At 40.2% G+C, this 23,425-nt stretch overlaps 1 protein-coding gene across 4 annotated transcripts in view; it reads right to left on the reverse strand.

The window, feature by feature from the left end:
- TNNI3K (TNNI3 interacting kinase) overlaps positions 1-23,425 on the reverse strand; it is a 166,550-nt gene that overhangs the window by 117,468 nt on the left and 25,657 nt on the right. For all 4 annotated transcript variants that reach the window (XM_074961531.1, XM_074961530.1, XM_074961529.1 and 1 more), the window contains exons 6-7: positions 11,778-11,876; positions 9,706-9,844 (exon numbers count right to left, since the gene is read on the reverse strand). In XM_074961531.1, coding sequence (XP_074817632.1) covers positions 9,706-9,844; positions 11,778-11,876 — 238 coding nt within the window. The remainder of the gene's footprint in view (positions 1-9,705; positions 9,845-11,777; positions 11,877-23,425) is intronic.

Consider the following 23,425-nt stretch of genomic DNA (forward strand, 5'->3'; position numbering starts at 1 on the left):
TGCTAGCAATCCGTATCGCCTGCCTGCTCACCATAAGACGGTTCAATAGGACTGACTGCAGGACTAAAGAGAATGACCTGGTCAAGTCACTCCAAATTTAGTCCCTGCGCCCATGTCTGTCCAGGAGCTCCCGGCTGATGTGGCCAGGAGCACCTCGGACATGACGATGACGGCTACCAGTCGTATTGCACCGTCTGCTGCCACAAGGCAATGGGTTGATGCTGCTGTGTAGCAATGCAGTACCACGTCTGCCAGCACCCAGGAGACATACGGTGACAGTGAGCTGAGCGGGCTCCATGCTTGCCGTGGTATGGCGTCTGCACAGGTAACTCAGGAAAAAAGGCGCGAAACGATTGTCTGCCCTTGCTTTCACGGAGGGAGGGAGGGAACAGGGGCCTGACGATATGTACCCAGAACCACCCGCGACAATGTTTTAGCCCCATCAGGCATTGGGATCTCAACCCAGAATTCCAATGGGCAGCGGAGACTGCAGGAACTGTGGGATAGCCACCCACAGTGCAACGCTCTGGAAGTCGACTCTAGCCTCGGTACTGTGGAAGCACTCCGCCGAGTTAATGCACTTAATGCACTTAGAGCATTTTCTGTGGGGACACATACACTCGAATATATAAAACCGATTTCTAAAAAACCAACTTCTATAAATTCGACCTAATTCCGTAGTGTAGACATACCCTTAGTGACCCTTAGAAAGTGGATTACTGCCAGTGTATTAACATTGTGAAACAAAACTATGATCCAAAGGTGTTAGGCATAAGAAAACAATCACCTGAATTATTTCAAATGAGAGGAACAAAATTCATTCACTAAAAAAAATCAGGAAGAAAATCTTTCATTGCTGTTCTCTGGAGTGGAAATCTAGAGTTATTTTTAAACACTATATTATGCTCCTTAAGTATCAGTATTAGAACCATGGAACCAGTAGCAATTACAGAGTGACAGAAAAAAAAATGAAAACAGAAGTACAGGAGACACAAATAAGGATATAGTGTTTCATGGCATTAATAAAAATCATTTATAAAAAGCAAACAAAGAAAAAAGGTATTTCCCTCTTCTGGATTTCCCAAGTTTTCCCCTTTTCCGTATGGCAATGTTCTAGACCTCAATCCTGCAAAGTCTTAGAGTCACAGAGTTTAAGGCCAGAATGGACCACCAGAGAATCTAGTCTGACTTCCTTTATTATACAGGCTCCATTGGCATGCTAAACCCAAATCCTCAAAATTAGACTAAAGCCCACAAGAGACTAGACTATTATGAGCCACACAGAGAGAACAGGAGGGACCAAGGTGCACCAGTGCCCTAGGCCCCCACAATGGCAGGGAAATGATCATGTGAGATATACCCAGATAATCCTGCCAAGTGACCTGCAACCCACTCACTGAAGAGGAAGGTGAAAACCTCATAAGGACACTGGCAATCTGACTGAGGAGAAAATTCCTTCCCAGCCCCACATACGGCAATCAGTTAGACCCTGAGCATGCGGGCAAGAACCAGCCAGCCAAGCACTTGCAAGAGAGGACACTTGGCCACTTCAGAGCCCTGAGCCTCCCACCTCCAATGTCCCATCTCTAGCCATGGCCATTCCTGATGCTTCAGAGGAGAGATTAAAAAAAAAAAGAAAGGTACACACATTTTACTTTACACCCAGGAATGGTCCAAGATATGGAACTACTCTTTTGAGTGATGTTAAGCAGGTACATAAATCTTCGCAGGATTGGAATAAGAAATTTTGGGGCAGGGACAGTCTCTATCTCTTGTACATAATTATACATGGAAGACATACCACTGTATGAGAGTTTGGGATGGTTGCATTATTCTTGAAAGGCAGTAACATTTTATAGCAGTGTCATGGATTTTGTATGTGGTGGCATATATTTTACAAAAGATATAATCTACAAATGTTTTAGAGAGATTTTTTTAAAATGTATTGAGACAATTTCTTGTCTTCCTCCACCTGTAAAGCCAGTTGCCTTAGTTACCATGTAACTGTATAAGCCTGAGAAGAAAAGCAAAATTAAAATGAATTAATTTTAAATTCTTCTAAAAATAACTCAAATCCACCAAGGGTCCTATTGTGAAACCAATGCTCTAAACTTCTGTAGGATTATTATTTCCCAGTTTAGTTAATATAGTTTTCTAAAAAAAATCTTGGGGGACAGATTATACTAATTAGCAATGGGTGAACTTTAGCAGAGTTGGGGTGAAATCCTGGTCCCACTGAAGTCAATGGCAAATCTCCCATTGACTTCAATAGGGTCAGGATTTCTCTCTTGAAGCTTTGAGTCAAATATTCCTAAATGCTTTGCTGAATTAGGGCTTTGTTTCAGTTAGCACTCAAAAGATTAGCAAAAATGCTATTTTCATTGAAATACAATATCACACAAAATCTTCCTCCTGTAAGTAGTAACTTCTACTGGGGAAGTTTCTTCCTAATCCTCTCAATTAGCAGCTGAAGCTTGGGAGCCACAAAGTACTTTTAATGTGTCTCCTATGGCTCTTCGCAACACATGATATTAAAACACTGTGATTTAATTATTAATCAATCTAAGTTATTAACCAATCAGAATGCTTTTACTATGTTATTAACCAATTGTAGAATACTTGGTCAGTCATTTTGCTGTGTATGTGTATGTGTGTGTGTGTGTGTGTGTGTACACAAATTGTTTCATTTACAATTTATATATATAGTAAATGAAACCATGAATTCACATTACTTTGGTTCTTTTGGGTAATGCTGATCACTAATTTGGCTCCTTAACCACTGAGTATCTGAGGTCTGAGTATCACTGATCTAAAGTAACTGTGGATGTTCACAGTACCCCTATAAATTGTTCACCACCCTTTTGGAGCCAACAAGCTCTTGGCTTCAATGATCTATTGTGGCAATAAGTTTCATGGGTTAGTTATGCATTGTGCAAAATCAGTATTCAGTTTTTTGCTTTTCAGTTCCATCAACTGTCCTTTTGTTTTTGTATTCTGAGAAGGGGTAAATAGCCTACAGTTTCATTTCTCTCTAGACCATTCATTATTCTGTATAGCTCTATTGTATCACCTTTGATGTCTTACTATTGTCATCTGTCATGGTGCCAGAGGCTAATTCATTTGGAACTAGTATAAATGAGAAGGAAATAAAATGTCAAAGTTCAACTCTCCTGGAAGACTTTCAGTTTGATAAGCCCACCAAGTGGCCTGAGAGGCAGGAGTGCTTCCCCACATTCCAAACCACAACAAAGAGCAAGCACGGAGAGCGTGGTGAAGCACAGCTTGGCACGTTCATTTATGCCCTGGAGAGTGAAGCTGAAACTGTTTATAAAGCATTTCCTTTTGCTGAGGTGGGAGATAAGAATAACATTGACATTGTTTTTTAAAAAATGCCATGAGCATTTTCATTCCCAAAAGGAATGTAGTAGACAAACAGGGATATATTCCCCAAGGGAGCAGAGGCCCAGAGAAAGCATGAAAGCTTTCATAAGGTAATGACAGGAACAGGGAATGCATTGTGATTTTGGCATCAGTAAGGAAGAATGTATAGAGATCTTCTAATAGTAGGATTTTAAAAAAGGAACTTTTAGAAACATCATCAGTAATGTCTGAGCTAACCCTGGGACAGCTGGTGCCGCTGGGGTGGCAGTCTGAGACAGCAAAATGTAAGTCAGCCAGCAAGAAAATAGTAGATGCATGGTAAATAAAGAAGAAAAGAATAAATTCCAATTGGGAAAAAAGAGAAGCACAATAAAAATTACCTTTCAGACCATCAAATAACGTGGGCAGAAATATGACAGGTATGGCAACTGACAACTAGCAGAATCAAAAAAAAAGGAGCCAAGGAAATAGCCCAAGTGAGGGTGAGTGATACCTGTTTACAGGGATCTGTATTCAAAAACAAAGGGGCTTGTCCTGTTAATCTTAAAATCTATCTAATTTCAATTTGACTTTAATTGGCAGAGGTGATTGTGATTGCAGAGAGACTTTTAACAAGATGAGCCACAACCCAGGGTAAGGTTCAGTAGTCTGAAGGGGCAGATAAGTTTCCTAGGTTAATTAAAAACCCATAGGACCTACACAGGCAATGAATACATGTTTGACAACCACTGCAGCGATCTACTAGACTGAACCATGATCACTGATATGGACTTCATAAAAGGCAGAAGAAAAAAAAACATTATACCTGTGTAAAGACAAAGGACATCTTGTCTACTAGCTATTGACTACTTTTCTAGACTTGTAGAGATTCTACTTCTTACTATACCCACTAGGTTGCAAAACAGATAAAAGGCATCTTTTCTCATTTTGAAGGAATAGTCACCCATAACAGACCACAATCTGCCAATTTAGAATTCCATGCTTTTGAGAAACAATGATTTCAAGAATATTACTTCCAACTCCGACCTCTCTTCAGGGAACAGAATCTAAAAGAGAGCATTCTAAAAATATAAACCTGAACCTTGCCTCCATGTTCTGCTGAGTTAATAGGGAAACCCCCATACCAGGCACCAAAGTAAGACAGTTCAGCTGCTTATGAGTCCACAGTTAAGAATGATATTGTCAAACTCAGAGGCAAATCTTCCACCTAAGTGGCCCTGTTTAAAGGATGTGAAACTGAGAAACAATAAATATAAAAGGTCTCAGTCTTTCTTCTTCAGCCATCACAATGAATATCAAAGTTTATCCAGTCTTGATAATCCTGGAGACAGAATAAAATAGGACAGCACCAGCTGTTGTTATAGGGCATAGTTGCACCAATATTCCAAGAGTCTTCATTCTGCATCCAAGAGGGAGACTGATCAAGATACTCAGCAGCATGGAAGAAACAGGTGGCATCTTCAGATGGTTCCAAACCCAGCAGAATTGCTATATGACTCTACTTGAAATGTTCCTTTAGTGAATGGAGATAATGCTGTTGAGAAGAACCTGAAGACTATTAAACTAGAGTCTACAGTCCTAGGATTTTATCAGCTAAATGAATCAGCTGGACAAAACTCTCTTGAAGGGATGTGTTGTGTTTCTTTCAATCTGTAGCAGAAAGAGAGGCAGCAGGGAGATGAGGAAAGAAGTTCTACAGTGAAATATGATGTGTGTGTGTGTTACTTTAGGGATAATTCTCTCTTCTTATTCTAAGAAAGTTCCTTGTTCAGTGTTAGAAGAAAGTGATTCTTTACCATTGTCACATGACAGAAGGATCAAGTTACATGAATAGTAGCATTGACTATGAAACTACTCACATGTGTAAGGATTTCTGACATGAAGGAATCTTTGCGGGATCTGATCCAAAATCTGCATGTTTTGTATTTAACCTAATAATAAAGCATTTCCTACTATTATACAGTTTTATTTGGATTTTTTAAAATAGATATTGAACTTACCGAGATACAACATAATGCAAATATGTAAAAATAATGAATACATACATAATATAAACAGTATATTAAAATAATAGGAGCACAGAGGGAGTGAAAAGAGGAGAGAAAGATAAAAACATGAAAAAACATACAAAAATGAGATTTTTCATGCTAAACAAATCAAGGTCAGCAATTAGATATTTTCAATATTAAGGGAATTTCAAGTGATAATAGTTCATAAAGGTAAATTAGACTTTTAAAATGTATTAGTGGCCTTAAATAAATTGAGCGTTTATAAGAATCTGATCAAAATGCACTGCCACTGTCTTGGTAGGGCCACAATATTTAAGAAAAATGTTTTATTTATCTGGTTATTTTACTAAGAGTTCGCTTCCAATAGTGTTCATATTGCATGTCAGGGAATTCCATGTAAACAAACTATAGGACTAGCATTTGGAGAGAGAGTGCACTCTGCTTGCAGCCTATTGGTTACAATATAAAATACATGAATAATGCATTTGTGTATTTCCTTTTATATATCTCTATGATGAAGATGAAGTAGAACATTGGCACGCCCTGGATTTTGTAGATGTTAGTAAAGTTTGGCCATACTTTGACCTTTTCATTATGTTGCAGTGGTCACTGCTTTTCTTTCTCTATTTCAGAGTCCTGAGAGATATGAATTAAATGTCCAACCAAGTCAGTATATATTAAAACGAAGAGGTCAAACTCATGAAACATATTGCTGAATTTCTGCGCATGTTTTCAGATTCCTTTGGCTAATTTTATATCATGAATTATTTTTATTCTTAAATGTTTATGAGTTCTTCCTCTGTTACCATGGTGATTTCAAGTTTCAAAATGTAGTACTTTGGGGGTAAGACATTTTCAGCTTTCTTTGCTTTTTCAATTGAGGAATGTACAAATTTTAAAATAAATAATCTTGAATGGGGCCCTAATTTCCTCTTCTTTTGGAATATATTAACTAAGTGATAATAAGCCTTTTACAGCCTTGTATAGTGAATGCACATCTCTTCTCCTCTCCCTCTCCCCCTTTATTATAATTATACTGGTTCAGTGCGCACATATCAAGACTTAAATATCAAGGGCTCACTGTTCAAAAACATATTTACAAATCTGAGTCATGCTGTTTCCCCATTTTTTTCTAATGAGTGAGTAGGAGGGATGTAATACATTCATGACTCTCAGAGAACATGTTAAATTTATACTCCCAGATACCAGTAAGTAGGAGGAGTGTGGGTGCAGACACAGTAACAGTGTCACTTGCAGAACAGGTCTATGATATTGTGGAAATCATGTATATGAATGATGCTGCTTTTGGCACCACTGATTTTGGAGCTGTGCACAGAAAACCCGAGTCCTGTGTGAAATGATCAAAGGAAAAAGACATATGGACGATTGCCTTTTGTACTGTGTGGTTATCTAGCAAAGGATAGTATATCGATAGATATGAGAGCGAGAGCGAGATTAGAATAGATATAGATATACCCACACATATATAGAGAGAGACCCCAATTCAGGACAACATTTTTATTCAGAACAGCACTGAATCATGTGCTTAACTCTAAGCATGTGCTCATAATCCACTGAAGTTTATGGAAGTTATGCATATGCTTAAGTGCTGCCATGAATAGGGATGGATTTCAGCACATGCTCAAGTGCTTTCCTGAATTTAGGATTTAGAATTTAGGCCATTTACTGCAGGCTTGAGAATGCAGTACTCACATACACAAAACTCCCACAATGACCACCTCCTACTGAAATTAACAGAAAGATTCCCATTGACTTCAATGGGCATTGGATCAGGAACTGACTAAGGATTACGAGACTGGGAATTTTATATAATTTTCAAATATGGATAGATGAAATCCTTTTTATGCTTTGTCTGCTGTGCTTCATTGTGTTAATTAATGACTAGCTATGAATATTGATTGGCAGAAGACATCGAATGGGGTTCTAGATTGTGAGATTGAACTTGAATAATTTTGATAACTTTGTTCTTACTATAATATTTAGGATTCTTGTAGCAAATGCCAATTGCCCCGTCCCCTTCCATTTTGCTTTTAATTAGCTCTCTCGAGATCACATGGAGAGTGTCTCCCTGGGCAAAATCCTGACTCAACAGAAATCAATGGAAGTTTTCCCACTGACTCTATGGGGCCAGGAATTTATGCAATGTATTTGGGATATAAGTGTGTTAATGGTAGTAATATTAAAGTCAATAGCTTTATTAAAAATAAGTACTTTTTTCGGACCATATGCTGTCACTTTGTCAAAGCTCTTTTTTTTTGTCCTATATTTAAAGACGAGAAATATCCCTTTCAATCACTTGAATATAGGGCTGTGTCCAATTTGTCTACAAGAACATCTGAACTAATACATTTCACATACATTTTTTAGCTAGTTAATTACAAGTTTTAGTATTTATAATAGTTTTCAAGGTGGCTACAGATACTTGTGTGTGTATCTATCACATGAGTATCACAAAGACAGATATGTAGTAGAGGCATCCTCAAGATAAATTGCAGAGTTGTGATGAATTGCAAAAGTATCCAATATATTGTAGTTATCATGTACCTTTGACTTTCTCACCCACACTCTGCTCACCACTTAAACAGTCTGACTTCCTCTGTCATCCCAAATCTCTGAGTAGCTTCAAAGAGTCACCATTTAATAAGACAAAAATCAGCCTACCAGAAAAAAGCTCACGTCTCTCTCTCCCTCCCAAAATTATACAGACCTCATGTCCAGAAGAGGCAGTAGTCGGTCCTGCACAGATACCAGGATTAAGACCCAACATCTCATGATTCTGCAGAGCTAGACATGGGAGCTTTATGCTCCTGGCAAGAGCAGAGTCCCCCTTAAAGAGATATAGCACTTGCTTCTAGCAGTGGAAAGTCCCAGGATGGCGAGGATGCCACAACAATTTTGTGTGTAGATAAGCTAGCTTAGGTTATTTTAGAAGAGGTTTTACAAATGTATTATTTATGGTACTCCTCTCCCCACAGGCCCTTTACTAACAGACTCATGGGACAAGCCTCTCCTTTCCTCCCACTTGACACTAAGCTCAGGAAATGAGGGAGGTGGGAGTGGGGTAGCAAAGATGTCATTAAGCCACTTTTGTGTCTGCTGAGTTTTCAGCTTTAGGGCTGTTCTAATTTATGCTTAGCTGCAACAGCCCCCTAGCAGGTGTTCCACAATGGAGAACAGTTGGAGCACAGCAGCACTCTGCCCATGCAATCCCTCCCACCCCAAGTATGTCCCACCCCAAGAAAGGTTTGGAGTGGGATTGATATAGACTCATTTTCCTGTCTCTGCACTGTACAGGGAACCTCCTTACCCAGGGAGTTTTACCGGGAGCCTTTTCTAGTAAGTTTTGTGCCCTTTATATTATTGAAGCTATAAAAAGGAGCTGAAAGAGAACAGCAAATCTAGTCCATGGTAACTAAAGCACATGGTTTTACAACTAGTGGGATGAAAGAAACCCTGACATATATTTCCACAACACAATTTTTTTCTTTTGCTTAATCTATGGCATATACAGAATATATAATGGTGTAGAATTGTGTAGCAGTTTTATTGGCATTAGCTTGGTATGATCTGTAACACTCACTCAGAATGTTTAGTTTGGGAATAATGCAAATATTTATGCCAACAAACCTTCACACCATTCCACCCGATCATGTATTAAACACACACAGACACACAAACTTAAATTTTATAATGAATAATGTATTACAAACATTCCATTTCTTTTTCTGTTCACAAATTGTGCGTGAACAGATTATGGTTTCCTCATTATTACTTGAAAATATTTACCACATAATTTCTACTTAATATCCTTCATCTGTTGCTCGTTCACTAGCAGTTTATTGTGGGTATTTGATTTTCAAAATCTGAGTTGTTTAGATTGGACACATATATCACATGGTTTCTTTCTTCTTCTCCAGTCGGACCAGCATAACTCTTAGAAACAAATTTCCACTGTGAGTACTTTTGACTATGATTTCAAATTTGTTTCCCCCTAATATCCTCCAGCATTCACTTGCAACTCACTATTTCTATGAGCACTTTTGCCAATAAACTAATTCTCTAGCTTATTCATGAGAAGCCAACACAAAGGGGGCAGAAACATAGACAAAGCATATTTAGAATGTGAATAAATATTCCCAGAATTTTTTTTGCACTTTTCACCAACTTCATTACACAAACACACATGCACACACAGTATCAGAAAGCAAAATCCAAGGTTGGTGCAAAGTATGTGTCAGGACTTGACACTATATACAAAATATAATTTTAATGTGCTTTTAAAATCTTCCCTTACCATCTGCCTTGCTGCCCTCTTCCATCAAGAGTTTTGCAATATTAAGAAACCCTTTGGCAGAAGCTAAGTGGAGGGGTCTGTCTCCAACTTCCCCACTCACATTCACATCAGCACCAAACTTCAGCAAGAGGCGGTTAACCTAAATATTTCATCAATGTAAATTAGAACATCAAGCGAAAACAAACATTTCAATGAAACCAGAACATAAGAATGGCCATACTGCATAAGACCAAAGGTCCATCTAGCCCAGTATCCTGTCTTGAGACAGTGGCCAATGCCAGGTGCCCCAGAGGGAAAGAACAGGTAATCATCAGGTGATTCATTCCCTGTCGCCCATTCCCAGCTTCTGGCAAACAAAGGCTGAGGACACCATCCCTGCCCATCCTGGCTAATAGCCATTGATGGACGTATCCTCCAGGAATTTATCTAATTCTTTTTTGAACGCTGTTATAGTCTTGGCCTTCACAACATCCTCTGGCAAGCAGTTCCACAACTTGACTGTGCATTGTGTGAAGAAATACTTCCTTTTATTTGTTTTAAACCTGCTACTAATTAATTTCATTTGGTAATCCCTAGTTCTTGTGTTAAAGTTTACTCTGTATTGGATTTCATAACATCTTGAGTGAGAAAGCTTTATTTTTTTAAATTAAAACTGGGTTATGTATGTATATATAATTTATTTTCATGAAACTCATTATAAATTCCATTTGTAAGTTATATATCTATAAAATATTACATTGTTCACTAGCAAATATCAGTTCATTTTAAAAAATGATATGGATAGCAAGGGGTTGGGAAAAAGACACACTTATTTGTTTAACTGACCTAGTCAGCATAATAAAGTAAATGTCCTTAACATCCATAAATTAGCTATGTCGAGCTGTAGCTTCCTTCAGAAAGTAGAGTCCCTTATCACAAAAGCACCATATGCATTTTAGCATAATTTCATGAGACTGTGACTATTTGTTCAAAAGTGGTTCACGGGAAATAAGCAAACTAATCTCTCAGCCCAACATGTAAAGAGTTTCTTAATGTTATTGGATGATGAGGTGAATATATAAAAAAAGGAGGGTGCAGGAATGCATGCTTTGTGCACATCCTGGCTGTTATTGAACCATAGAAGTATAGAGTTTTCAATCGTCTGTTCTCTTGGAGTCTGTCCTTTCAAAAGCATTTTCCTGGGAATGACTCTCCAACGCACTCGAAGTAAACTTCAGTGAAAAGAAAAATATACTCTACCTAGAGGTCATGCTTTGAAACTCTGAAAATGTCCCAGCATATGCATGTTTCCAGGAAAAGAAAGACACAGGGACTGACTCACATAAGCCAACACAGACACAAGGCTACTTCTGAACCCAAGGATCTCCTGCAGTGCAAACGAGTATATTGCCCACTAAGCCACAGACACTTCTATATTAGCAAAGAAAAATGGGATTAGGAGGGTCTGATGATAATTTAGGGCCAAGGCTTTTTTAAAATTTCACTGCTGGTGAGAATAAGACAAGCAAGATTTGGCCCTTTCCATCCACAACACACTGGGTGAAATCCTGGCTTCATTGGATCCACTAGGAGTTTTCCCATTAACTTTCATGGGGCCTGGATTTCACCCATTAAAACAAAGGTGCACCAATCCTTTTGTTATTGAGTACCATGGGTCATTTATACACATTTCTGTAGAGGTATTTAAACTGATACACCTAATGGATACAAGGCAGCTTCAGGGTTCAGCATTGTATGAATTATATCTCTGGATGAGAAGCCCTGTTATAGGTTAGAAAAACTCTCTCTCATGAATGGCATCTAATTTCAAGAACTCTTTTGCGGGGTAGTAAATTTGGCTGGTGATCCTAGCAGTGGGTAGTTAAAACATGAATAGCCACATTCCTATGAACTTTCAAACACATGAAAATGGTGGATATAGTTAAAGGCACAACTTAAGGATGTGCAATCTGTGCAGCCTCTCTCTAGTAGGACCCTTCCAAATATAAAGACAGGTTGGCTGACAGCAAACCTACATGTGGCTTGTTGTGAGTGCACTCCTTCATCTTTGTCAGATTCTGCCCATTAATTACCTGTTCATGGCCATAGTATGCTGCAATGTGTAATGGGGTGAAAAACACTGCATCTTGAACATTGACATAAGCTCCATGCTGCAAAAGTATATCCACAGCCTAGAAGAAAAAGAAATAAAAGATTCCAATTAGAAGCTCTGTATGTGGTCACCTTCTAACAAAATTCTCTAACATTATGCCAAGAAAGAACAAACACCAACTTATAGAGGCGAAGAACTCCATACAGCATATAAAAGTGATTAACTTACAGTACTATAACTGAACACTGAATGTCACTGATGCCTTATAAATAAACCTGAAAATGTATTTGCCAATAAAAAGCCTGATTTGTGAAGGGAGAGGCCCAGAAATGACTGACTCAGAAAGCTCAGAATAGCCTTTAATTTTCTTTGAGGCTTCATGAACAAACACCAATAAACATATCACAGTTCTTAAAAGAAAATAAAAGACCCCTTTAAATTCAAATGCATGCAGGTAAATTCACAAGTATAATTCACTCAATGTGTAAAGACTTCAGTGTACTTTAGAAGATAATAGCCCTTAGACTTCAATAAATAACCAAAGTGGTTTCTTTCAAATTTTCACTCTCTTAGTCATTCTGAAGGCCAATGGTTTGGTCGAGCAGCTATTAATTTTGAAGCATTGGCCTTCTGAATAACTGTCAAAATGGAAATTTGAATTAAAGCATTTTGGATTATTTATTGAAGCCTAAGCACTGTTATTTTTTTGAAGCCCAAGGGAGTCTTTATACCCACTAAGGGTCTTGTGCTACAGATCATTTGCATAATTCTACACACAGTTTTATGGAATGCTATTGCTTTTTCTTATAGCCTGCATGTGAGTCTCATGATTGTGAAAGGTGCTGGAGTGAGAACCCTAGAAATTATCCACAGCATGGGGAGCAGCAGGGAAAAAACATTCCAGCTCAACCTATTCATGTGCCTCAGTGGTGACATAAAGGGACCACCTCTAGTGAAAGGATGAGTGGATAGTGTAGATTCCACTGCTATTCACTCCTCCTCTTTGCTGACACTGCCAGCGATGGTCCCAATTAGTGCCAGACATGATGAATCATTTGCGATGTGGGTGCCTGTCAACTAGTAACAGGTTTCAGAGTAACAGCCGTGTTAGTCTGTATTCGTAAAAAGAAAAAAGAAAAGGAGTACTTGTGGCACCTTAGAGACTAACCAGTTTATTTGAGCATGAGCTTTCGTGAGCTACAGCTCACTTCATCGGATGCATAGCATATCGTGGAAACTGCAGAAGACATTATATACACACAGAGACCATGAAACAAAACTTCCTCCCACCCCACTGTCCTGCTGCTAACAGCTTATCTAAAGTGATCATCAAGGAAGGCCATTTCCAGCACAAATCCAGGTTTTCTCACCCTCCCCCCCCCACACACAGACACACATACAAACTCACTCTCCTGCTGGTAACAGCCCATCCCTCTTTGAAACCTCTCTTTATAATGCGCATGATAATCAAGGTGGGTCATTTCCAGCACTAATCCAGGTTTTCTCACCACCCCCCCCCACACACACCCCTCCAAAAACCACACACACAAACTCACTCTCCTGCTGGCAATAGCTCATCTTACAATGTGCACAGCAATAATCCAAGTTTAACCAGAACGTCTTGGGGGGGGGGGGTTTGTAGGAAAAAAACAAGGGGAGATAGGCTACCTTGCATAATGACTTAGCCACTCCCAGTCTCTATTCAAGCCCAAATTAATAGTATCCAATTTGCAAATGAATTCCAATTCAGCAGTTTCTCGCTGGAGTCTGGATTTGAAGTTTTTTTGCTTTAAGATAGCGACCCTCGTGTCTGTGATTGCGTGACCAGAGAGATTGAAGTGTTCTCCGACTGGTTTATGAATGTTATAATTCTTAACATCTGATTTGTGTCCATTCATTCCCCTACGCAGAGACTGTCCAGCTTGACCAATGTACATGGCAGAGGGGCACCGCCGGCACACGATGGCATATATCACATTGGTGGATGTGCAGGTGAACGAGCCTCTGATAGTGTGGCTGATGTTGTTAGGCCCTGTGATGGTGTTCCCTGAATAGATATGTGGGCACAGTTGGCAACGGGCTTTGTTGCAAGGATAGGTTCCTGGGTTAGTGGTTCTGTTGTGTGGTATGTGGTTGTTGGTGAGTATTCGCTTCAGGTTGGGGGGCTGTCTGTAGGCAAGGACTGGCCTTTCTCCCAAGATTTGTGAGAGTGTTGGGTCATCCTTCAGGATAGGTTGTAGATCCTTAATAATGCGTTGGAGGGGTTTTAGTTGGGGGCTGAAGGTGACGGCTAGTGGCGTTCTGTTATTTTCTTTGTTAGGCCTGTCCTGTAGTAGGTGACTTCTGGGAACTCTTCTGGCTCTATCAATCTGTTTCTTCACTTCCGCAGGTGGGTATTGTAGTTGTAAGAATGCTTGATAGAGATCTTGTAGGTGTTTGTCTCTGTCTGAGGGGTTGGAGCAAATGCGGTTGTATCGCAGAGCTTGGCTGTAGACGATGGATCGTGTGGTGTGGTCAGGGTGAAAGCTGGAGGCATGTAGGTAGGAATAGCGGTCAGTAGGTTTCCGGTATAGGGTGGTGTTGATGTGACCATCGTTTATTAGCACTGTAGTGTCCAGGAAGTGGATCTCATGTGTGGACTGGACCAGGCTGAGGTTGATGGTGGGATGGAAATTGTTGAAATCATGGTGGAATTCCTCAAGGGCTTCTTTTCCATGGGTCCAGATGATGAAGATGTCATCAATATAGCGCAAGTAAAGTAGGGGCCTTAGGGGACGAGAGCTGAGGAAGCGTTGTTCTAAATCAGCCATAAAAATGTTGGCATACTGTGGGGCCATGCGGGTACCCATAGCAGTGCCGCTGATCTGAAGGTATACATTGTCCCCAAATGTAAAATAGTTATGGGTAAGGACAAAGTCACAAATTTCAGCCACCAGGTTAGCCGTGACATTATCGGGGATAGTGTTCTTGATGGCTTGTAGTCCATCTTTGTGTGGAATGTTGGTGTAGAGGGCTTCTACATCCATAGTGGCCAGGATGGTGTTATCAGGAAGATCACCAATGGATTGTAGTTTCCTCAGGAAGTCAGTGGTGTCTCGAAGGTAGCTGGGAGTGCTGGTAGCGTAGGGCCTGAGGAGTGAGTCTACATAGCCGGACAATCCTGCTGTCAGGGTGCCAATGCCTGAGATGATGGGGCGTCCAGGATTTCCAGGTTTATGGATCTTGGGTAGTAGATAGAATACTTCTTACAACTACAATACCCACCTGCGGAAGTGAAGAAACAGATTGATAGAGCCAGAAGAGTTCCCAGAAGTCACCTACTACAGGACAGGCCTAACAAAGAAAATAACAGAACGCCACTAGCCGTCACCTTCAGCCCCCAACTAAAACCCCTCCAACGCATTATTAAGGATCTACAACCTATCCTGAAGGATGACCCAACACTCTCACAAATCTTGGGAGAAAGGCCAGTCCTTGCCTACAGACAGCCCCCCAACCTGAAGCGAATACTCACCAACAACCACATACCACACAACAGAACCACTAACCCAGGAACCTATCCTTGCAACAAAGCCCGTTGCCAACTGTGCCCACATATCTATTCAGGGAACACCATCACAGGGCCTAACAACATCAGCCACACTATCAGAGGCTCGTTCACCTGCACATCCACCAATGTGATATATGCCATCGTGTGCCGGCGGTGCCCCTCTGCCATGTACATTGGTCAAGCTGGACAGTCTCTGCGTAGGGGAATGAATGGACACAAATCAGATGTTAAGAATTATAACATTCATAAACCAGTCGGAGAACACTTCAATCTCTCTGGTCACGCAATCACAGACATGAGGGTCGCTATCTTAAAGCAAAAAAACTTCAAATCCAGACTCCAGCGAGAAACTGCTGAATTGGAATTCATTTGCAAATTGGATACTATTAATTTGGGCTTGAATAGAGACTGGGAGTGGCTAAGTCATTATGCAAGGTAGCCTATCTCCCCTTGTTTTTTTCCTACAAACCCCCCCCCCCCCAAGACGTTCTGGTTAAACTTGGATTATTGCTGTGCACATTGTAAGATGAGCTATTGCCAGCAGGAGAGTGAGTTTGTGTGTGTGGTTTTTGGAGGGGTGTGTGTGTGTGTGGGGGGGGGGTGGTGAGAAAACCTGGATTAGTGCTGGAAATGACCCACCTTGATTATCATGCGCATTATAAAGAGAGGTTTCAAAGAGGGATGGGCTATTACCAGCAGGAGAGTGAGTTTGTATGTGTGTCTGTGTGGGGGGGGGGGGAGGGTGAGAAAACCTGGATTTGTGCTGGAAATGGCCTTCCTTGATGATCACTTTAGATAAGCTGTTAGCAGCAGGACAGTGGGGTGGGAGGAAGTTTTGTTTCATGGTCTCTGTGTGTATATAATGTCTTCTGCAGTTTCCACGATATGCTATGCATCCGATGAAGTGAGCTGTAGCTCACGAAAGCTCATGCTCAAATAAACTGGTTAGTCTCTAAGGTGCCACAAGTACTCCTTTTCTTTTTTCTTTTTTCTGTCAACTAGTAACTGGACTGAGACCACCAATTCATTTCACACGGGCTACAAAGAGGCCAGTCATTTGAATCCGTCACTCACAAGTACTGACGGAACAAGTAAGACCTGTTACTAAGCAACATTACTGTTCAGGGATTATTTCTTTAGACTATTTAAATGGAAAAATATTTTGTCGATATGCTTCACTGAGTGAATTTTCTGTGCAAAGCCCTTTCCATACCATACTTAATGCATTTTCCCTTATGTTTAATTATTTCACACTAACATTGGCTGTAAGCCTCCCTAAGACTAGTGTTTTAGGGACTACTCCTGCCACATACAGAGCCTCCTCAAATCCCATTGACTTCAATAGGTTCTGAAGGCATTTATCACCTTCTAAAAATGTCCCAAACACTGGAAGGCCCACTTGAGCAGAAGAGAACCTGAATCTGCAGGTCTGAGAACAGGATGCATGGAAGGGTATTGTTATGATATAGATATTCAGGCCTGTCTGTAAAGGCCTATACTCTAAGAATTTAGGTGTATTCTTATCACTTAGCTAGTTATAGAGGTATAAAAGAAAGAATCAAAATCAGTGTCTGCCGGTGTCAGGGACTTCTCTTACTGTGACAGTCTGAGGCCCTGTTCTTAGGCTAAGGCCTTTGGCTAAGCAGCAGAGGCAGCCATAAGCTGGGAAGCGACCGGTGGTCACATCCTCACATTCCAACCTAGTCACATTGAAATAAGGTGCTATTGGGCTGTTAGGAATACAATCCTGTCCTGATAATGCCTATCGCCTCCAGAGAAAGGGAAGTGCCTAGAAGATGTAAAAGGAAACTTAGTTTGATAGCATCCTGTCTGGCAAGAACTCACTTATCAATAGCTGGGATGTGAAATCCTCATTTCTTTGTTGTTCTATCACTGTAGTCCCCATTTCCCCATTGTTTGTCTGTATAATCTCTGTCTGGTTCTGTGATTGTTCCTGTCTGCTGTATAATTAATTTTGCTGGGTGCAAACTTATTAAGGTGGTGGGATATAATTGGTTAAATAATCATGTTACAATATGTTAGGATTGGTTAGTTAAATTTCAGTAAAATGATTGGTTAAGGTATAGCTAAGCAGAACTCAAGTTTTACTATATAGTCTGCAGTCAATCAGGAAGTGGATGGGTGGGTGAGTGAGTGGGAAATGGGAATGGGGGTGGGGAAATTGGAATCATGTTTAGCTAAGGGCAGGAATGGGAACAGGGACACAGGTAAGGCTCTGTGGTGTCAGAGCTGGGAAGGGGGACACAAAGGAAGGAAACTGGAATCATGCTTGCTGGAAGTTCACCCCCAAAAACATCGAATTGTTTGCACCTTTGGACTTCAGGTATTGTTGCTCTCTGTTCATGCAAGAAGGACCAGGGAACTAAGGGGGTGAAGGAATAAGCCCCCGAACATCTTGGTGCCGTGACTTGGATACATCGCATCGGATAGGTGAGTGGCAGCCTGTAAGTCCCCCTCCCCAACAGTCCGTGCAGCTGCTTGGAGGAGGTATCGCAAACTCTCGTGATGGTAGTTGTGGTTCTAGCAAGCCAGGGTAAAGGATTTTTTGGATAAATGGATAAGGAAGAACCAGGGCCCATACCAGGTGCAGAGGTCAACCTGGGATGAGATTAAAAAGGAAATGGAGGAAGTGTTAGGGGACCCAGAGGGATGGGGGGTGGCTGAGGAGCCCACCCTCCTTGGAAAATGGCTAGTGGAAGAAGATCCCTGCCCATGGGGACTGAATGCCTTCCAGGGAAAGGAGGCACTTCAGTCCGCTTGTGAGAGGTTTGAAGTAAGGGCAGCATTATGGGAAGCTGCCAGTAATCTTTCAAGTTTGGTGCTGCTTCAGCAAGGGCTGCTGAAGGGTTGTAAATTAGTTAGGGGTAGTTAAAGATGATTTGGCACAACAGGGTTTAAAGTCAAAAGCAGAGTTAACAGACTACCTTTAGAGACTGGAGCTGGGACTTGGTCCTGGGGGAGTGGAGAGAAAGAAGGGGAAGGGAAAAAAAAAGTTTCAAAGTGCAAAATGGCAGGGTTTGCAGGAGCGGGTAACAACCCACACTCTTCTCCCAGAGCCAGAATGAGAACCTGGGGATAAGGGTTCCCAACTGTTTCAACTCAGGGAGCCTACTCTTGGCTCAAGCTAACTATATCCTTTTCTTCTTTTCCTTCTTCTTTTTCTTGGTTTACTTAATTTGCTGCTGGTAGCCTATACTTTAAACTGACCTGACAGGCTTAATTGGTTTCTTTCCACCTCTTCCCCTGCCTTTCCACACTTTTGTTTTTCTGAAGTTTTAATGGAGGGTACTTTGGATACTTATGTGAGATGTTTTTGGTTTTTTTGGACAAAGTATGAGGGAGGTCTGCTGTATTCCATTGGAATTTTTGGAGTAAAAGATCCATGGGCATCCATGGAGACAAATGTTTTACTGCCTCTTTGAACAGACTCAAGGTAAAGACAGCATAGGTTAAGGCAGCTGTGTGGCAATAATTGTACTTGGTGGCTAAGTTGTTACAGACAAATTGCACTACCTTAAAGAACTGAATGTAGGAGTAAGTGATTTAAAGAAGTGAGGGAAAAATTACAAATAGCTTTTGCAAAAATTGATAATACAGAGTTTGAAGGAAAATAAACATTTGGGAGTTGTGGAAATGGTAAAAGGTAACTGTTGTGAAGATTTTAAAACAGTAACAGTTGTGGTGTTACAAGAAGGAAGTTTTTGTTTAATGATAAAACCCAGTTATATAAATGTAACTGTATGTGCAACTCTGTGCAGTGACATTGGATGGAAGCTTGGTAATTAAATTATCCAAGGGGGTCAGGTAGAGTGGCTACTACCACCACTATGCTTCTGACCCAGAAGCCTTTACAGCTATTCTGAAGGAAAATGGGCCCTTTTCCCACAGAAATGGTCTATAAGGGACTGCTGCAGGCAGCAGGTGGACAGAGAATCTGATCAAAATTGTTTGACTATTGGGTAATGTAATCAAAATCACTAAAGGAATGTAAGGGGTTTCTATTGGAACTTAACTTGGCTGCCCCTGGTTGTGTCTAGTTGTACAAGATGGGAGTGTAATCGGGTACAGTTGTATAAAAAAGAGTAATCACAGTACAAGGGATGTTCGGCAAAAGAGAATTTTGTGTGTGTGCACAGGAAAAAGAAAAGGAAAAGGGGAGGAATGATGGGAACACTGAGCCTTGGGGTGGCTCTGGGGGATCAGATTGTTGCTTTGGTGGGTGCACATGAAAACTCTGTGGGCATGGGGGAGGCAGTTACACCTTGTGTAAAATTAATATGGCTAATATAATATTATGGAGGTTAAACTATATGGAAGGAATTTGCATTTTCCCAGGACGTGTGCAGTGTGTATTGGAGAAGGGGTAAAAGAAATGCAAATAAAACATGGTACTTCATTAAAATCCTATTAGGGCTCCAAAAGGAGCCACAATAGGTTGTGCTTTCTTTTTCAGATCTCTGTGTTTTGGAGCAGGAGATGAAAGTGGAAAGTAATCAGAACTCTACTGGAAGTGAATGTTTCCCTTTTAAGACAGTCTCTGAGCTGCTACTAGCTTTGGATCCAAAAGCAAGCTAGTAAGCCTCTGTGTAAATGCAAATTATCAAGCTGATGGGCACAAAGGAGCTGCAAATAATGAATACATCTGGTCAGCAAACAAGTTACTAGAAAAAAGAAAAGGAGTACTTGTGGCACCTTAGACACTAACCAATTTATTTGAGCATAAGCTTTCATGAGCTACATCTCACTTCATGCATCCGATGAAGTGAGCTGTAGCTCACGAAAGTTTATGCTCAAATAAATTGGTTAGTCTCTAAGGTGCCACAAGTACTCCTTTTCTTTTTGCGAATACAGACTAACATGGCTGTTACTCTGAAACCTGTCAAGTTACTAGAAGACTCAGATTATGGCGCTCCAGGAAAGGGAGGTGAAAAAATAAGTCAAGCCTGAAAATAAGGGGAACAGGTTAACCTTAAGGGGTATGTGTGTGTGTGTGTGTGTGTGTGTGTGTGTGTGTGTACAGTGCTAAAATCTGAAGCTGTGTCTCAGCTATTACCTGAGAATAAACTTAATGCTCGGTACAGCAGAGAAACTATGGCAAACTTGGTCTGTTGTACAAGAGGGGAAACTGAGGTACACCTCCTCATAAATTTCATAAATGACCCATGAGTGGGGTAATTCACTAGCCTGACTATAGAACAAAATAAGGACAGCCTGGAGGTAATTCTTCTGTTTTTCCTGCAATTAGCAAGGAAATTTGTAAAAGAAAGTGGTGGTATTATTAATTAATTATTAATTATTATTATTATTAAGTAATAATCTGTCCCCACTAGGGGGTGGTGGAAATTGTTTCTTTTGTTTTTCAGACTCTCTACAAGCAAGCTGGCGCCAGCGGAACAATAACCCACAATACCATGGATCTATGTTTTATGTTTGTCTGTGGTGTTTGTCTTGTTGCTAGCATTGTTGTGTTTTAATTAACAAAAAACCTCATGACATGGGTGAGGGATGGCTTCAAAAGGCTGACCCTGGTGGGGAGATGTGTATGGGAATGCAAAATGCTCAACTAGGAGGCCAGCACCTGTGTAATAGCTACCAGTTTCATCATCTATCACCATGGGGGAATTGTAAAGCACCATGAAATCTCTCGATTAAAAGCACTACACAAGTGTTAGCTAAATCATCATTACTGACCAAAAAAAAAAAAAAAAAAAAATCATACAAGAATCACATTCCTGTGAGATTTTTCCTGGTATTAGAACCAAATCAGAAGTTAGGTCCTTTCTGGTTTTAAATTTGAACCAGAAGGAAAATCGTAAGAGCGGAGATTTGCATCCTTACAACCCAATATTCAAAGGGAGTTAGATCTGAGATTTCCGTTTTGATCCTATGATACATATGGCAATTTCCTGAAATATTGTTGGAAATTTTACTGTATTAAGGTTATGGATCATTGTGGGCTTGGGATTATACATAATTCTAGGGGGAAGAGTGACTGCAGCTTCTCCAGGAATTAAGAACAGTGGGGGAATAGGAGTGCATAGGTAAATTCACTTGCATTGTAACACCTCCAGAGAAGTACCATCTGGAGAGGCTTGCAAATACTAGTTCAAACTAGATTCTCCAGAGACCAACAAAGAAAAAACTTCTGGATAAATAACCTCAATTTAGACTGACTCATGTCCTTCTTTCTGATCAACAAAACGGACAGGACCTTCTGTTCAAGGGAGGACCCAATTCTTCCTGGAATAGGATGGAAGGACTTTGGCCTACTGAGGTCACCCATCATTGCCCTGAACTGCAATGGATCCATCTCTAGCTTAAAAATGTCTGCAATGTCTCACAATTTTTCTTAACTAATTGAAAATACTTAGTGCAATCAGCAATCTTCAGCAGCTTATTTTCCGCTTTCTCCACAAAAGCTTTAGTTTATTAAATAATACTGACCCTTGTGGTGCCCCACTATTAACTTGCTTTCCACTCTGAAGAGTAATCATTCAGTACAATTCTATTTCTATTTCTTCTTGCTTAACCAGTTTTTAATTCACAACATGACTTTTCCCTTTACCCTCTTGTTATTTACCTTAATAGTCTTTTATGAAAGGCATTATCCAAAGCTTTTTGAAAATTAAAGTAAATTATGTCCACTTCAAACAGAGACTGTTAATTAAAGTAACTTTGAGGGTTAGAGAGAATCAACAAATGGAATATAAGATAGACTACATAAAGATTTTGTCTCTTGGAGAAGGGCAGGAGATAAGAATTCTTCTAACAAAATTAAATCAATGGATATTGACTTTCTAGTAGGTAAAATTAAAATGAGAAAGACAACTTCAACAATTAAGCCATATGCATCAGCATTAGCCTATGTATATCCCTGTGTTAACACATCTAAAGTATCTGCAATGCTTTTCAGAGTTCTTTATTAATTAAGCCATTAAAACCTAAATAAGAGGAGCATCAAGCACTGGCCTAATTCTTTCCAATTTAGCAGATATAGATATAATCAGTCATGTCCTGTAAAGATCCTTTCCACAAAACTGGCAAGTCTCTTAACTCTTTGCTGGTCTGTAAGAATTGTACAATTAACCTTGATCAGAATGAAGCAGTAAATGCCTAAAGAAGCTTCCAAATGGTTGTGAAACACTAATTACAATTAAAGGAGTTGTCTAACTAAGGAAGAAGTCTACTGAAATTTTCAACATATTCTTTTTTGATAGACTTGGGGACAGAAGACAGAACTGAGACACACTATCTGTATGTTCTCCTAGACTCATTGGAATAGATAAGATAAACACAGTTGGGTCACAGATAAAATCAGTAATGAAAAATGCAGGTACTGATTTCCTGAAATATACCATTCGTACCACAAGAATAGTTTCTCCGTCCAAAGCAGGTGGCCAAGGAACTGAGGTGTTTTGTTTTCTTATCTGAATATATTATACATAGAATGGTTTAAGTGACTTTGTGATACATTATGGGAAGACAATTGTCTTGCCCTCATCATTTAATTAATAACACTATATTTTTGAAACATCTCAATTGCTTTAACCTGTTGGTTTAAAGACATTACATTACAAGAGTCAATTTGCTTCAAAAGGCAGGCTCTTGGATTGAGTAGATGGGTTGGGGGCTCAGTCAAGTCAGTTGAAACTCCGTTATCACCTATGTAGACACAGTTTAACACCTTTTCAGTTGTGTTAGCTGGTTGTGTTGAGCCACGGTAGAAGCTCCCTTAACACCCATGCAGACATGGGGGGTAACATTTTCAAAAATGCCTAAGTGACTTACGAGCCCAAGTCTCTTTTTCAAAAGAGACACAACGACTTCAAATTTTAGAGGTATGTCAACACTTAAAACGCTGCAGCAGTGCAGCTGTAGGCAATTTTGAAAAAACTAGGCTTCCAGCTAGACTACCCCACAACCAGCTCGCACAGCTTTGAAGATGTTGAACTGTCTGCAGGGGTGTTAAGGGGGCTTTCCAATCATGTTAAACTCCTTCAACTGAGCTAACTCAGTTGAAAAAACACTCTTCCCCCCCAAATTGACAGACCCTTCAT

This window comes from Natator depressus, chromosome 8 (genome assembly GCF_965152275.1).
Source record: "Natator depressus isolate rNatDep1 chromosome 8, rNatDep2.hap1, whole genome shotgun sequence".
Taxonomy (NCBI): Eukaryota; Metazoa; Chordata; order Testudines; family Cheloniidae; genus Natator; species Natator depressus.